The 17,433-nt window shown below is 38.2% G+C and overlaps 1 protein-coding gene across 2 annotated transcripts in view; it reads right to left on the bottom strand.

The window, feature by feature from the left end:
* The window catches only part of ARHGAP10 (Rho GTPase activating protein 10), a 138,766-nt gene that overhangs the window by 71,855 nt on the left and 49,478 nt on the right, over positions 1 to 17,433 (bottom strand). For both annotated transcript variants that reach the window (XR_008484389.1, XM_054295641.1), the window contains exons 4-8: positions 13,293 to 13,364; positions 9,949 to 10,050; positions 6,860 to 6,970; positions 4,727 to 4,831; positions 1,017 to 1,146 (exon numbers count right to left, since the gene is read on the bottom strand). Coding sequence is in view for 1 of the 2 variants with exons in the window: in XM_054295641.1 (XP_054151616.1) it covers positions 1,017 to 1,146; positions 4,727 to 4,831; positions 6,860 to 6,970; positions 9,949 to 10,050; positions 13,293 to 13,364 (520 nt within the window). In the remaining variant the exon portion in view is untranslated. The remainder of the gene's footprint in view (positions 1 to 1,016; positions 1,147 to 4,726; positions 4,832 to 6,859; positions 6,971 to 9,948; positions 10,051 to 13,292; positions 13,365 to 17,433) is intronic.

Genomic DNA, 17,433 nt, shown 5'->3' with positions numbered 1-17,433 from the left:
TTTTTCCCTATACAGTAAATAAATACCTTCTTGAGACTTTATTTAGAAGAACACAGAAAGCTAAATTTATACCTGGTAAGTTGAAGGTAAATAACCACAGATTACCACACCTCTGTTACAAGTTCTGAACAATCTCATGATTAAGTTCTGATCACACCAGAACTCTCTCCTATAATCAGTGCATACCCTAGACAGAAGATACTTCCTTTAGAGCCCTGCTTACTGCAAACAGTATTGCTGAGATCTGCATCATAATGCTAACTGTTCAAACTTGGATTCTGACCCTTTGTACCTCTGCACTTCTATTACTTAACTTACCCTAGAAAACAGATCTGCAAATAAATCTTTTCACTCTAATAGGGCAAACATCTCAAAAACATGATTTATGCAAAATGTTTTAAAATAAATAATAAATTACAATAAATTGTCATTCCTTGAGCAACAAGAGCTCTGCATCTTGCTTGGCGTTTTTACTAGTGTGAGAAAGATTTATAATTGTTTGAAGTGTTGACAGGATATGATTTATGCAACATGCACCTTCACAGCAAGAATTTTAACACCAGCTACCTAACATATAGTCTGCTTTATTTGACCCTATCATCACAATTAGGTAATGAAAGTGTATCCATGAATCAAGGAAATGACACTCAATTTCATCATATTCAACAAGCCAAATTTTCAGAGGCTAACTTGACAACTCCTCTTGCTGGCTGATAACAAATGTTTGACAGTTCTAGCAGGGGGTCATTAGTGAGGAACTAAAAATAAGATGAAATCCATTCTTTGGTCAAACAAAACTTCCCTGAATTCAGACACTTTTACTAAAAACTGTCACATTTTCAGCTCAATATTATTTTTATGAGCCAAGTAACAATGCTGTTAAAAACTTTTAAAAATATACTTAGATGACTCTTTAATCAACAGTAAATTCTTTGCATCATCATCATGTTACCTGTAGAGGCAAGACTTGCCCATATGCCCAATATGGGCACTGTGGAATACAAAATAGTCCTTACTTTTTTCCTGTACGTAGAGGTAGCCTTCCATTGTGAAGTGATTTGCTCTTTTATGTTCCTGAGGATTTCTTCTGATCTTGTTCATGAGCTCCTCTACCTCTGACCTTGTTCCTTCAAAACGATTTCGTGTCTAAAACGAGACAGCAAAAACTCTTTGGTAAGGAGAGTGGGAGAAGGACTTTTCCTGGCTGATAGGAGTCATGTACTGGGCTTGCACAGCAAGGCCACAGACAGGGCCTCTGTGAGAAGGTGACAGAAGCTTCCTCCCTGTCCCATGGAGCCAGTGCCAGACAGCTCCAAGACAGAGCAGCCATTGGCCAAGGCTGAGCCCATCAGTGACCATGGTGGAGCCTCTGGGATAACATATTGAAGAGGGAAGAACCACACAATGACAAATGCAGCCAGGGAATGGAGTGAGAGTATGTGAGAGAAACAGCTCTGCAGACCCCAAGGTCAATGTGCAGAGGGGCAGGAGATGCTCCAGGTGCCAGAGCTGAGGTTCCCCTGGAGTGCCTGTGGACATTGGATAAGTCCAGGGAGGACTGTCTGAAGTGAGACAGACCCCATGCTGGAGCAGGGGAAGAGTGTCAGGAGTCTTCCCCCTGAGGGGGAATTAGCAGAAGAGGCATCGTGTGCTGAACTGACCATAACCCTCATTCTCCTGCACCACTGAGGGAAGAAGGGAAGGCTGATGGAAAGGTGTGTTTAAGATTTGGGTTTTATTTCTCATTACCCTACCCTAATGTGGTAATAAATTAAACTGAATTCTCCCAGTCAAGTCTGTTTTGCCTCTAATTGGTCTGTAGTTGGTTTCCCTGTCCTGTTCTTGACCCACAAACTCTCCAGCTAAGGAGGGCAATGATAGAACAGCTTTAGAGAGAACACAGAGCAGCAGGCCTCTGGCATCCAGCTAGGGCCAACCCACCACAAATAACTACAAAAAGAGACAATGATCCAGGCTATTTTAGGACATTTAGTCTTAAAGCACGATTCCCATGTATGTGTTCACTCTCCAAGTCTTGTGATATTCTTCAAAATCAATGTGAGATTTAGATATCAGCTGCTGTGACTGTGGAAAGCGCACTAAGACTGCCAGAGTAGGTTTTGAAACAATCCACTGATCTGTTCAGAGAGAAGTGAAATACTGAGTGCAAAGTGAATTTGAATATTGAAATTTCCTTAGAAAATTATTACTACATATATTGGCTTAATTCATGAGACTCTTACTTGTTGACAGGAAGTAGAGAATTTTCTGTGGTAATTGAGGAAAAAAGTGTCAGGAAGGTCATCAACAGTGTATACAGACAGACTATATATGTGCCAAATGTTTGGGCCACACACAAGCAGAAGCATGCAAAAACAACTTAAAAAAACTTGGAAGTCCAGTTGATTATTATTCCTGAATGTCATTTATTCCAAAGTCTGCAAGTAGCAGGAAGAAAAATCTTAACAAAAACAACCAGAAAGTAACCATGCCACCCACAAATTACATGACAAGACTACACAAAACAACAGAGTAGCTCACACCTGACACAAGAAATTCTTTGGTTTAGTCTGAAAAACACTGGTAATTGGTAAATGAGCAAATAAAACCACAATAATCATGGTAATAATTGGTTTTCTTTACATATGCATCTGTCCAAGCTGAAAACGCTGAAAAACACTTGAAAATCTAAGCTGGTACATGTGTTTTGAGGAAAGCACATAGTTCCAGATGCATGCTTTATGTGTCTTTTTGCTTTCTGAAAGCACCTTCATTTTTCTGAAAATGTGGCCTCATTTATTTTATCTTTTCCCTGGAACAAGCCTACAAGATAGCACAACTTTGGGAAGAATCAGTTTTCTAGAGTTCGGGCTACAAGGCTTTTTCTTTCCTTCATTTGAGGGGGGGAGATGGGCAGTGAGAAGAAGGCAGGGTTTGTGGTATGGTGTGGAGAGGAAATTCATAGGACCATTCTCACAGTAAAGACAACCTGAATGAAAGGAAAGGCAACTACTACAGCCATACTGGCAACACTTAAATCACTCTCCATATTCAGCTAGGCTGTCTCTACTGCATCTTGTATCCTTCAATTTCTAACCCATCAATCCAGTGTTCTGCCAGCAGCTCAGCTGTATCACAGGCAGACCCCAGGTCATTTTTCCTTTGGGATGTCTTGCTGATCTTCAGCACAGAGGAGAATGTGTCATGTCCTCCCACAATCTTTTCAAATGCTTCCTTCTATTCTCCTTTTACCTTGGGTAGCTGTTGAGCCTTGTTCCGCCTTCTCTCTATGGCCTCTATCTGTCCATAAAACTTGAGCTGCAAAGCTCAAGCTCTTCAGAATCTGGTGGGGCACACTGTGCTGCCATTCAGTCAATTGAAAATGCAGCTGCTGAGATTAGCTCACTTTATTACTGCTCATCACTTCTTCAGATCACTCCTCTGGCTCTTTTCCATCTGTATTCTGAAAGTCAGTTCTTCAAAACTGTACCAGAGTTTCCCTCTCATGTTTCAGCTGGCATCAGCTCCCCTCTAAGCTGCTCCTCACTCTGTTAAGCACACAGAAGAAGCAAGTCTGGCCTAACATTTTCCCTACAAGCACTGACTTCTGCAACAAATGTCTGCTTACAAAGTTACCACTAACCAGGTCCCTTTCTCAAACCAAATAACAGCTCAAAAAGAAACTTGACACTTGAACATACAGGAAGAAAATGAAAGGAATGGTATGGTGACACGTGAATCACGTCACTATGCATTACAGCAACTGTAATCCTCCCTTCCGCCTCCCTGCCAGCTAAGCCATTTCTAAAAACAGACTGTCCTCTCCAAGAAGCAGTTTCTGTGTCTTAATTCCAGATGCCCTCAGAGGTCAACAAAACAAATGCACCACCAGGAACTGATTGTTGGCAGTAAGGTGTGTGGTGTGCTTCCTACCAAGAGGCCTCTGGCACACCCAAGTTCCTCTGAGCAAGATTTATTCTTCATAAATCTCAAGGAAGCAAACAGACCATCTGACCAGTAACTCTGTCAGTCCCACTGCTCCAGCCTTTACCTTGTTTCCTGATCACACCGAGATTTGGGATGAGGGCACACTAAACTAGTGGTGGCCCCATTTACCTGTCCTTGAAGGAACAGATGATTTTGTCAAATACACCATGGGTGCCAACACCAAGTCTCCTTACACAGTTCTGCACCCCAAACCAACAGGGATGGTCTTGTTTGAAAGGGCTGCTGCAAGACAAACTCCACACTGCTGTGACCAGCTGGTTTTCTTCCCTTTTCTTAGTTATGGATAATGTAACCCTACAGGGAAATGACCCTCCACATGACCACCACATACTCAATTCCAAAGCACACCCAAAACACTGAAAATTTCATCTTTCATTACCCATACTCTGAATTATCCAGTGTTTTATGCATTTTTAACAGACTTAATTAATTTTAAATAATCCTTGCATTATTTCTATCTCCAAAAAAAAGTTAAAAAGGAGTGAAGGCCTTTTACTTCATGCTTGTTTTTTACTTTATTATTAGAACTTACAAAGAACTCACTGGAATTAGTGATGATTTGTTCAGTGATGTGGTTGGTTATCCAGAAGATGGCACCATATCCCCAAAATTCACAGGCAATGCACTCACATGGAACTCTTAAGTGCTGGCAATACAGATACTGCACATGCAGCAACTTCACAAAGTGATTTTACTCACAAAAGCAGACACAACTTACATTTTGTATATTTATCTGCAAGGCCGTTTTGTAATGGTTGAAGTCTTTAGCAAGTTCATATCCCTGGTGATAGAAAGTGAACAAACCCTGAAAAAATGATAGCATCTGAAATAGAAAAAAAAGACTTGTTAGAACAAAAAAAACTCCATTTTCTTCAATACAATTGCTGCACATAGGCTTTTTTTGAAAGCTAGATCACAAAATGATTTTTTTAAAATAAATTTCCATTAATGCCTACAGTTTATGAGTAATATTTAAATCCAAATGATGATCTATGTATACAGACATTCTGGATGGTCCTGTCTCTGGAATTTCACAACTGATCTCTACTTTCCATTTGACCATACGAAATGTATATCTCATGTTCCCAAACTTTCCTATGTAACTTTTTCCTACAACTGCTCTGATACCAAAGATGTCTGGAGCACATATTTATGCACAAGGAGGTAATGAGCATTCTGTCCTTTCGTCACCACTTCCCTGGTCATTCCTCTCTCTGCTCATGACCACGTGCAGATGACTGTCACATCAGTCATCTGGTTTGCTGCAAGAAGGAAGCTTTGCCCATTGCTGCTTTTTGTGCACAGGTCTGACCTTCTGTCAGAACCAGCAAGTGACCCACTTAGCATATGCTGGCTTTAGTATTTCAATTTAAAAGAACAAACAAGTTATACTACACTGGAAGTAGCATGAGGTGTAATCCTGTCTAACTCTCCTGTTTAGTTCAGGTTGCTGGAACAAAGCAAGTGAGACATAAAAGAGCAATGTATCTAATAAAAGTCTGAAGTCATATTGCAAATAAAGCATTTTCAACAAATGCAAAAAAAACCATAAATTTTAAGTATTAAGGGCAAAGGAAGTAAGAATTTGGTACAAAGCTTTGTAGTGTAGTGTAAACTTCAAGTACAAATTAGGCAAAATACAGCCCCATCCAGAAGGAGCTTTCAGAAATGAGAAAGGGACATGTTGCAAGAACATAATTTGAAGATTCATTTTTCTAGTCTGACTCTGAGGAAACTTCAAACAGTCTGAAACACAATAATCAAATGCAAAACTATTCAGGGTTACAAAAATATTTTTCAAAAAAAGAAAAAGCCAGCATATCTACACTAGAAAAATGCCACACAACCCCTCTTTTCACATCATTTCGCCTTTTTTTAAACAATGCTAATATAATTGCAGCAATTTATTGCCCCTTAAGTATTTTAGCAATTTTTTTCACACAGGAATTACCGCTATTAGAATAGACAGTTCTTAATAACTGCTTAATGACCAGCTATTTTGAATAGGGTCATTTTAAACTTTTCTTTCATTATTATATTAAAGCAGTTGTATCAGAATAAAAGGACAAACTTGGCCCAAAAGCACAGACTTCAGAGCATGAGAGAATGGAAGTTGCTTCTACAATCCATCCTCCATTTATTCTCAGTATTACACTGAGAATAAATGTAATTACTGTTCTCTTGTTGTTTGATACATATGTATTTAAAATACCAAGCTACTGCACATTTCATAAAAATTTCAGAATAAGTTCTTCTCATAAATTTAAGAAAGTCTCATCAGTGCATGCAGCATTGCCACCAAAATCAAATTAAACCCCTTGATTTCTGCACAGATTCAACTACAAGTGAAATTAAACATATCAGGCTACCCAGGAATGGGCTTCTTACCCAGCAGCACCCTCCTAATTGATTTATATCTGCAATTATTTACTAGCAGGCCTCTAAGCCCAACCATCATAATTAAAATTAGATTCCTTGCATTAGTCAGCAATTACATTGCATTGGTTAGAAAACTCAAGGCAAGAATCTTGACACCAACATCTTCTTGACTCCTCTATTCTATCTCACAATGTGAGTTGAGGTTTTTACAGTACCACAAAAGGTTTCACACATTTTCTGAAAATCAACATCAGTGGCTCCAAATCAGTTGTTATTACTCAGGTAAGGTTTGACATGCCTGGTTAAATTTATCTGCACTAGGAATGTGTACAGATGTAACAAGTTAGTTTAAATTCTGTTAAGTCACTCAATTGGTTGTGTTTTCCAGAAAGCAAAGCTTGGCCTTTGCCCAAATGCATTCCTTCTCCATCCCCTATGAAAGGTAGAGTAGGTTGAATTCCCTGATACTCACAGGCTCCACACACTCAAATTTCTTCCGCTCCTGGATCTCCTGCAGCTTGCACACATACTCAAGGGACAGCTCATAGAAGTGTTTTCTGTTCTGCTCCACTTGGTTATCTGCCTGCACACAGAGCACACCTCATTAAGTTTCACAGACATTTTGCAGACAGTTTCAGGGTAACACACACACAGAAGTGGCAAGCAGATAATTTTCACCACATTTGAGGGATTTGTTACAACATAGATCATTCATTTACTTTTAAACAGCAGCAGCAATTCCCTTTCACTAGGTAACATATGTTGTTTTGAATTATGAGGCTAGACTTTTTAGAAAAATTCCAGCAACACCTCTTTACGCTTCTTTTCTAGGGAATCCAACTTTTAACAGCATTGCAAAGGTACCTGCCCAAACAGAGAGTGGGAGCTAAGAGCATCATCCATTGGAAATGGGGCAAATAATCTCTCCAATCAAATTAAGGAAGAAAAAGTTATTTTTGAAAACTACAGTGCTGGTGCTGTAAACTTTACCCTATAACCCAAATAACTGTTGTTAAATAGCCAAAATGCTGCTGTACCTATCCCACACCTGTGCTCACTCTCACTGGCAAAACAGGCAATGGAAAAAAAATCACTTATTGGTACAACACTCCACAAGTTTCCCCAGAGCATCCAGTATCTAAAAATGCAGCCTTTCTACCTGCAGCTGATATTTAGCACAGCTTTGCAGAAATACCAACATTATATTGATGCTGAACAGTCACATTTCAGCTACCATCCATCTGCATATAAATATTTCACTTTCTAGCATCTACCCATTATTTTATGAAGTTATTACTTAAGGTACAAGTAAGATTCATTTAAATTAATCTTAAAACTTGGTAATAGAAACTGTTATTAAAATACATTAAAGAAAAGGTTACTCTAAGTAACTAACACTTAGTCTTTGCCCACAAAGATAATACAAAATGCATCTACAGTGAATTACCAAAGTGGAGAAAGGGTTAGGTGAAAGGACAAGACTTACTATCAGACTCTCTCTTAAATACTGGGCCTACATCCTTCAGGCAGAACAGTGACTGCTGTGCTTTAAGAGGATAAACCAAATTAGCTTTAAGACAGTTTTGCCTTAAGACGTGCTTGGCTTTACTGCTCTGTGCTGGAGAACTCTCAGCAGTTAAAGGGGCATAATCACAAATGCCATTAAATAAATTGAGCCCTGATAAGTATTTCAGTAAGCAAATATGTTTCAACAAGCCATGCCATTTTGATGCATCCATAAACTGTGGAATTGTTTGAGTTGTCTGCCTACAAACACAGGAATTGTTTGAGTTGTCAGCTAAGCTTCTAATCATATATACATGAAGGGTACCACAACACCCTAGAAAGACACTCTGAAGTGGATTTTTGAGGACATCTGGCTCACCACACAGTCCAGAATACTTTATCACATCTCTCAGTTTTTTGAGGCATGAGCCTCCCCATGCACCCAGCAAGTTGCATTGCAGTTTGTGCACTACTGAAGGAAGAGAGAAGTGAGAAACACACCATGCCTCAGTAAAATTACAGGAATATCCCACCACCAGGAGAGTTAAAAGTTGTGTTTATGTTAAGACACACTCCAAAACATGGCATGTTTTTCATCAAATTTTTGTCAAATTTATCCCGCACTATTTACTCCAGTCAGGAACTGACGCAGCTAGACATGAATAAAACTAAATTATATATATAATTGCACATATATACATATGCAACTATATACACCTGTTCTCTAAGCTTATGCAAGAAATTGTTTCCTATCTCCTCTGAAAACATGCCCTAAGGGCCTTTTTTCTTATACATTTATACTCCAAAATTAAACACATAAATGTGAAAGCCTGACTGAAGAATTTCAGAATTTTTGCTCATGAAACTTTGAAGGACATTTAAAACAAAGCTATTTGCTCATTCTAGATTTCCCACATGCTCTAAAGCTTCAGGCTATATTTGAGACAGCTTCAAAATGCCTCTTAGAGTCATTATGTATTTTTCCATTGAGGTTAGGTCTCATTTCAGATTTGATATCAAGAACCCATATTTCATCAAGTGATCATAATCAGCCCTTTATCATTTTGTCTGCGTCAAGTTCTTTGGCAGCTGATCAATTTGACAAAAGTACAGGTCCTGACACATGAGCCAGGCCCAATAACTTCACTGGGACAACTCAACTCCCCAAAAGACATTTCTTTACACATTTGAGAGTCTATGTTGCAAATGCAGCATGGTGAAGTGACATCTTAGCGAAACTCAAGAGTAGAGAAATTCCAGGGTAACTCTGCCAGTAATATTAACCATTTCTATGAAAAATGGCATAGAATGTTTGGGATGAGGTAGAGGGCAGGGACAGGAGTTATCCCTGAGGAAAACATTAAGGTTTTTTATAGTCTAAGCATTAATAATTCTGACATAATTACACTTATCTGGGAAAAAAGTCCTCCTGGCTACAGCAAGTCTCTACAAGATTTCCCAGCAGTCTTTTCACATACTATTTGCTGTTGCCCTAGAAATAAAAACTATTACAAATAAATTGATGATGATAATAAACCCAGAGGGAACCAGAAGGAATGCCAGGCAAAACAAATCTATCAGTTATAAATTGTCAACAAATTTTTTATAGCACTACTCAAAAAAACACCAAAACAAACCTTCAAAACGTGAGAAAAAGCAAAGGCACAAACCCACTTTATTTGGAAATAAAAGTCTTGCTGTCCTCTGCTGCAAGTGTTAGCACAGGACATTCAGTCAATACTCACAATGCAATGCAATTACATGAATGATAAAGCCTTGTAAGAAATTCAGAGTTTTTCACATTATGTTTGCACTTCCCTCTTCCCCAGTTATATATAAAAAATGACATGAGACTCAGTGCTTCATACACACAAAGCCCTTGATTCAGAAAATGGTGGAGGAACTAAGTTCAGCAAATATTGATTTTCTCACCAACATTTCCAGATGAGAAAATGGCTTTGTTTTACCACTGAGAATGCTGTTTCTGCATTTGCAGAAGTATTTTTACCTATCCCAAAGTCTTCAGCCTGCAATAAAAAAGAGAGGCAACAATACCTCTTGTAATTGTAGCTCTTTCTTCTTAGCTGATAAATTCAAATGTTTTTCTAACAAACTGTAGTTCTTCTCTGTCTCTTTATCAAACTTCTTTTTTTCCTCCTGGATGCAGAAACAAAGTAGCAATTGTGTCAATATAAAAGTGTAATATTTTTCTTCTGTTAAAATTCTAGTTCATCAGGAACAAAGAGAAAAAAATAAATCATAGCTCCAGAAAGCAGAAAAATATGCTCCATCTCATTTTAAAAATTAATTTAAAGGCTAACTTGAAATAAAATCCCATTGCATCATTGTGGTGTAGCTTATCACACAGATGCTTACATCTTCTAAGTTAAAAAAAGCAAAAAACCTGGCCTCCTCTTGATTTATTGCATTTTTCATTACTTTCAGGCACCACCCACACAACCTTGTTTTTGAATAAAAGGCGGAAATATCAATTTCACTGAAAAAAATAACTTTCTAAAATTGATAAGGGAGAAATTCTAACAACTAGAAACCCAAAGGAAATACACCTCTGTATTCCATAGGATTTCTTCATTTTACAGCTATACAACAACCTCAGTGCTGAATTCCTATTTCTACCAGAGTTTTATTGTGCCCATGACAAAAACCAAAAAAAAAAGAAAAAATATCCATAAAACTTAATATCACAGTATCAAAAGAAAAACTCTCACATACAAGTAGGAATATCATTTGCACAATGCAAAACTATTTCTCTGACCACCAAAAGCAATGTACTAGAAGAGGGACAGTCATTACTTTTTTTAGGAAATCTGAGTTTCTGAATCTAATTTAGTAGAAAATATTGTGAAACAAATTGATTCCTCGGTTCCTCTGCATTAATGCAAAAATCAGTATTCATGAATTCAACCAACCAGTTTTGAAGCTATTTTTAGCATATCTAATTGCAGTTGAAAACAACCTCAAATAAGTAAAATCAAGTATTTAATTACATATTCAAGAACTGGCAGATTTAATCATCAGAAAGATACTAGTTAAATTAAAATACTTTTCCTCATCTGTAGATTTGAAATCACATATAGATGTATTCTAACCAAACCCCTGGTTAAACTCTACAGACATAATTGCTCTTTTTTTCTCCTCTTAACCTTTCATTTTGAACACGAACACTAATATATGTACTATATTAGAAGAGACACACATTTTTGCTCTCTGAACTATCAGATTCTGAAGATGGCATTACACTAAAGAGGTCTTCAGGATTGCTTCTCAGCAAGGACTTCTACCAGAATTTCTTTCCCCACTCTGAGACTCAAAACTTCCTTTAAAAAATGAGTCTTAAAAAATATTTGTTATCAACTTAAAAACATGAACATATGCATATAGTATCAGGGTGATCAGAGATAACATATTAGCAACACGGGGGATTAGGAACAAAGTGAACGGAAACAGGTGAATCTTTGTGTTTATATTAGTAAAATTTCCATTGATGTGGTGAACATTTGAGTGTTCCCAAAAAAAACCAACAACAAAAAAAAGAGTTCTCTTAACTTCTTAACCGGCAAAGTCAGAAACTTTACACACATAGCTTGGGATTAGTGCAGCAACACCTTTCAATAAGGGGTAATTCAATAAGTGTCTCAGTTTCAGCTCTATGAAGCTCAACTTTCCTCCCCTTCCTTTTCTTCAGCTTAACTCAGACCATTTCATCAGCAAAGGGATGTAATATGCAGAAAAAATCTGAGGCAGCAGAGTCAACTTTTATTTTTTAATGGTAGAGCGTAAATCTTTCCTAAAGCAAATACTACACAATGTTGCAGATATATTTCACCACTAGATGCCATAGGTTGGTTTTCAGAGCTAAGTAGAGTTATATTTCCAATGTCAGTGTTTTGATTATATTGAATAAATATTCAGTTAAGAATATTCCAAGAGCTAAATATTTTTAGAGGGTTTTTATTTAAACATTATACGATTATGTAAGACTTCTATTTAAAGGTTTAAATTACCTTTTTTGACAGAATTCCGTTAAAAAAAAAAAAGTTTAGATCAGAACTAAAAGCTACAGCTTCACAGAACAGTATGCAGGGACACAAGGAAAGAAATATCTATCCAAAGAAAATGGGAGAAGTAGGCTTTGTGAATGTAATTTGTGTTAGAAGCATCGGGAAGAGAATTCTGACTAGGAAATGAGTGAAGATATGAGATAACTTAAAGCATTAGGAGTTCTCACCCCAAAACCAGCAATACTCTTTAACAGCAAAAATACTGCTGAAATAATGCATTCATTACACAGCCGCTTCTATGACAATGGGTTACATTGAGAAAAAATTCTCTCTTTCCTTGCAAGACTGGCTATATTACAGACCAAGTTTTTATTGTGCGTTGGTTGGGTCATCTAACATACTTCTCTCAAGTCCATAAAATTGCAAAAAGCTCATTGTACCACCGAACTGAAAGGATTTATGATCCACACAGCATTTTCAGTTCATGAACACTGAAATCATATGCAGACATGTTAATCATTCCTGCCAAAGTCAAAATGCACAGTGCTCTCATAAGTGAAACATTGTCTTAACATCACTAAATATCACTGGTGATGAAGACATGAAATTGTAAAATAAATCATATGAAGGTATTTTGAAAATGTACTGAGTTTTACAACAGAAAACTTTAATTAAATGCTGGTTTCTTTTCTACTTTTTTTAAATAAGCACTTACATTTCTCACTGCAAGGAAGGCACACAGACACAAATTTGTCTTTGTTAATTTTATCCAAATCTAGTCTGCACTTAATACATGAATTTCACTTAGCTTTTTTTTTAATATTCACAACTTAGCGACAATCTTAAAAAAAAAACAACCAAATGCTTTTATCAAAAATACTTTCAATGAGATCTTGTCCTCAGCCTCTTCATCCCTATTATTCCCATGCATACAGAGCCAGTGAGTTATTTATTCAAAACCAAAAAAAAACTATAAAGGCAATTCTCACTTGCTGGTGGCAAAAATGTAGTTAAAAGCATATGGATGAGTGAGCTCCTTTAGGTAGTTAATATTTTTCAGCCCTTGGTTGTGCAACTGCAGGCAAATACAAAGCAGAACAGGGTTACCCATTAGGAAGGGGGGGAAGGCTGTTAGCAGAATTATTCCTATTCCAGACACAGGGGATAAGGGAGGTGGGGAGAAGGAAGGGAAAGGACACATTCTTCTCTTCTTGACACATTCCATTTGTTTCTGAAGCAAGTTCTCAAAGTAGAAACAAAAAAGTGTGAACACATGAAGCACAAACAATAATATGTTTCTGCCAATTACATGTCATTATTAAAATGCAATCCAAGTAGATAAATAAAACAAACTTATAAAGGAAAAGAGGGACAAACCTTCACAGCTCCTAGCTGCTCTTTCCTAAATCTTTCCAAAGGTTTGATCAGAGTTTCAGTAACACTGATTGCCTAAAGAAAAAAAAGCATGGGTTAGGTTTCTGTAGCCAGATTGATGAGTCACATCAGCATCAGCAACAAAAAGTTAAAAGCAAGGAAGCTCTGAGGTAAAATAATAGAAGCATGCAAGTTAGAACTTCTAACTAAAAAAAAAATAAATCACATCAGAGTTCATTCAAGCTTACAAAATTTCTTAATTCAATCCCCTATCAGGAAAATTAAATTAAAACAAATGCAAAAAATTTCAGAAATTTCCAGATTGCACCCAAAATTGCAACTGCTTCTCTTGTGCCGGTCTTGCAGATCAGGTTGAAGGCCTCAGTGACTGCACACCAGAATGACACAGAGGAAAAATGAGCTCCATTGGAGGGATACAAAGATTTCTGCAACAAGAAGCACTACAGACAACTGTGGAATAGACTAGTGAGTAACAAACAATAATCTTTTAAGACAGTTAAAGCCACTAGGCATTCATATAAATCTCCAAATATTAACACACTTAAGTACTTTAATAAGACCTTAAGCTAAATTATAAAATCAAAGAGGTGCAAAGTCAACAAACAAGAGGTTTATTGAGATGACTGGGTGAGCATCCACCAGTGCACTTACAATATAAAGTCTCACGGCCATTGCAAAAAGAAAAAAGGAAGACACAACATTCCATCATAGAACAGAAAACTGGAGTTTATTAAATCTGCACAGCTACTAATTCACATGCAATTTCCCTGAAGACGGAGCAGGGTTCCATTTGGCGCAAACAAGACTTCAAATTTTAAAAACATTTTTTTAAATTTTTGAAATATTTTATATTAAAAAATAAAAAAGTTTTAAAGAATTTAAATATTTGAACTTTCAGGAAAGGCTGGTACTTCTTGAACACAGCAGCAGCATGGAAAAGATGGCAAGAGCATTGCAGGTGGAGCAGACCTTTTGGTCTGTCCTAAGGCAGACCCACAGAACAAATCATGCCCAGCACTGGGCTTAGCACAGCCACTGGGCTGGGATGCCAAGAGTTCAGGCAGAGCTCCCTGGAATCCCCCTAACATACAACAGAAACCTTTCTCTCTCTTTCCTCCCCTTTCCCCTCCCTTTAGAGCGAAAATCTTCAGATAAAACATCACAGGCTTAAACCGGCCTTCTGGAACACTTCAGAAAATCCTTATCATAAAACACACAGGGATGTACCCGAGATCTGGCACAACACAAATCTGAGCTGCTCCCGCCCATCCCTGCAGCCATGAGGGATTACTGTGGGAGTCATGCTGCCAATTCACTGTAACCACAGCAACCCACACGTCTGCAGGGCCAGCGCAGCACACAACCTGCAGCTAACTGGAAACCCAAAGGGCCGGCAAGTCTGGGCCAAACTGGTGCTGCACAGTCACCCACATAGCAGCTACATCCTAACTTCAGAGCGCGTTTTCTCAGCACAGAACTTCCCTCTGCATCCAGCTCCTGACTTTGCCAAAAACATTTTAAACCACCCTTCAGTGCACCCTTGGGAGCAACAGGAAAAGAACTCTCGAGTCAGAGTGGAGAGCCTGGAAACCCCACAATCAGTCCTTCTGTACTGGAAAACTTTAAGTTGTTCTCTGTTCTAACAAAGTGAAGGAGAAAACTCAGAGAGGATGGCACAAGCTTCCACGAGGTAGAGCACCACACTTCCTGGAATAATTTCAAAGCTTTTAAAGGTAACAACTGAACACTCACATGGTTAGAGGGTTAAAAATAATTAACAAATGACAAGTTGCTTATTAGATGTTTGAACATTTACACAAAAAAGTGTAAGGTTAACACGCATTGAATGTATGCTGAACACAAAGTCCAAATCAAAGAAAACCATAGCACCTTGATGTAACAAAGGAAAAATAAAGGAAAATATATACGTAAAAGGATGTGTTTCATACAACAGCAGGGCTGTAAATCACTTGTCCTGCTCCTCCTGTGCAGTATTAACCATGCGAACCACTACAGGAATTTGTTTGAAGCAGAAAATAATCTTTAAATCAAAATGGGATGTTCTCTTCAGCGACTGCCAACAAGCAGATTCCACTGCTGCCAGTGGGATGATATGTCAGTAATTCTTTCATTAAAAGAAAAACAAGCTTCCTCTCCTTCCAAAAAAGACATTTCTCACTTTGCACAACTTAGACTTTTGTTTACAGATGTATCCCCAGGTGCCTGCCATGAATGTACTTTTTGATTTGTCACCCCCTTTGCTTTCTGTGCCTGGGTTAAATAACAGGACTCTTGATTACTTCTGGGTGGAGTGAGGTTTTGCAGAGCTTTGGTCATTCTCACAGAGCTTCATACCAGGCCATATATAAGAATGCAAGACTGGTAAATTCAACAGTGAATTACAGAGATGTTCTTCTGACTGACCAAGCTCATAATTAAAATACCTCCAATACAAGATTAAATAGAGACTCATTCCTGCTGTTTTCCAGTACACAGAATCCAGTGCTTGTCATGAAAAATTACAAAAAAGATGTATTATTATTTATGGAAAGAAATTATTTACACTGCTATTCATTCTTAGCTTATTTATACCTCGGAAACTTAAAACAACTCTTTTTTTAAAACTGTAGATAACAAATCAGCCAACAAGCAAGGGATTACCTAAATATATTTGTAATTATCACTTGTACTTTTCTTCAGAACTAGAATCATGTTAAAATGGAAAAGTTCCAGCAAAAGTTAAACTAGGCATTTAAGTTGATTAATATGAAACTAGATGTTCCTTCCTTTTTCAACTTCTGTCTTGACTCTTACAGTCATTTTCATCCCTCTTCTTCTCTAATCCTGACAGATTATGACAGAAATGTACTATTTGAAATGACATTTTAAAATCCTTTTTTTTACACCTCTCATCTATCCAAACCTACATGAAACAAATATATACTCAATTATATCTGGCAGGCAAACTGTGGCACACAAGTCATAAGTGAACCAACCTAACAAGGTCATGTCTCAGGTAACAGAATTTTAACCAGCTTTGTGAATGTCAGAGCCTCAGGAATGCCCAGAAATGTTTAACCCAATGTGCGTACATGTCCCGGGCAGACAGTCACAGACTGCTCAGGCTAGTCCTGCTCTGCTTGCAGCACCTACAGCAAGGTCAAAGAATGAACTGAACTTGAACATAAACCCGGCAACAGCAGCAATAAAGTCACCAGTGCCATCAGCACCTCAGAAGATCACTCTATCCAACATTTCCCACATCCTGAAGCATGCTGTCAGCTTTGTGTATCTCTATTTCAGATACCTTTACAAAACTCCACTTCTTCAGCAGAGAAGTTGTACAGATCATAGATTAGGGGGCCCCAACCACTTTTTCCAACTGCAGCCCTCAAAGGCACAGGTAAATCCATCAGCAAGCTCATTCACAGCTGTTGGATACTTCCTCAGTCAGGTCAGCAAGACCCAACAGGTCACTGAGCAGTCCGTGGCACTCCACAAGATGACTCCATTTAGACTGTCACTTCTTCCCTTCCCAGAAAAGGTTAGAGTAGAGATGTTTAAGGACAAATTGCTTCCACCAACATCTCCTCCTGTGCACTGATATCTGACAGAGAACACCAGGCACCAGCATTCAGTGCTCCTCTTGCTTTCTCCTGCAGCAGGCAGGAGCAGGTTCTCTAAGTTCCCACTCCCTTTCCAGGCACAACCAGGCTTACATTGCAGAGGAGGAAGGCTGCTTGCACGGCCTGTAAAGGAGTAGCAACCCACAAGAGCTCTCCTCAAAGTTCAGTGGCTAAAAAGGTTAAACCAACCTAAGTTAATCAAAGTTTTTTATTAGGCAAATGCAGCACTGGCCTCCCAGCCTTCAGCCTGAAAACATCATTAGAGCTCAGCCTTTACTGGAAGCACTGGAAATTGCACACTGCTCACCAACAACTCTGGTGGTGAGGTAAATACATATCCTGACCCTGCTCCAGTCTGAATTGATGCATTCTCCCATAAAAAAAACAGGTTTACTGAGAAGGAAGAAAAATTAGGCCATAAACATACACCTTCCTGCAGCCTGCACTGCAACGCAGGAGTGCTGAGTTCCCAATTCAATCTCAGGAACTGGAACGCC

The sequence above is a fragment of the Melozone crissalis genome, unplaced genomic scaffold (assembly GCF_028551555.1).
Source record: "Melozone crissalis strain CALT ecotype California unplaced genomic scaffold, PUWL_Pcris_2 ptg000006l_1, whole genome shotgun sequence".
Lineage (NCBI taxonomy): Eukaryota > Metazoa > Chordata > Aves > Passeriformes > Passerellidae > Melozone > Melozone crissalis.
The sequence above is the reverse complement of the archived record's forward strand: the minus strand, read 5'-3'. Positions and strand labels throughout refer to the sequence as shown.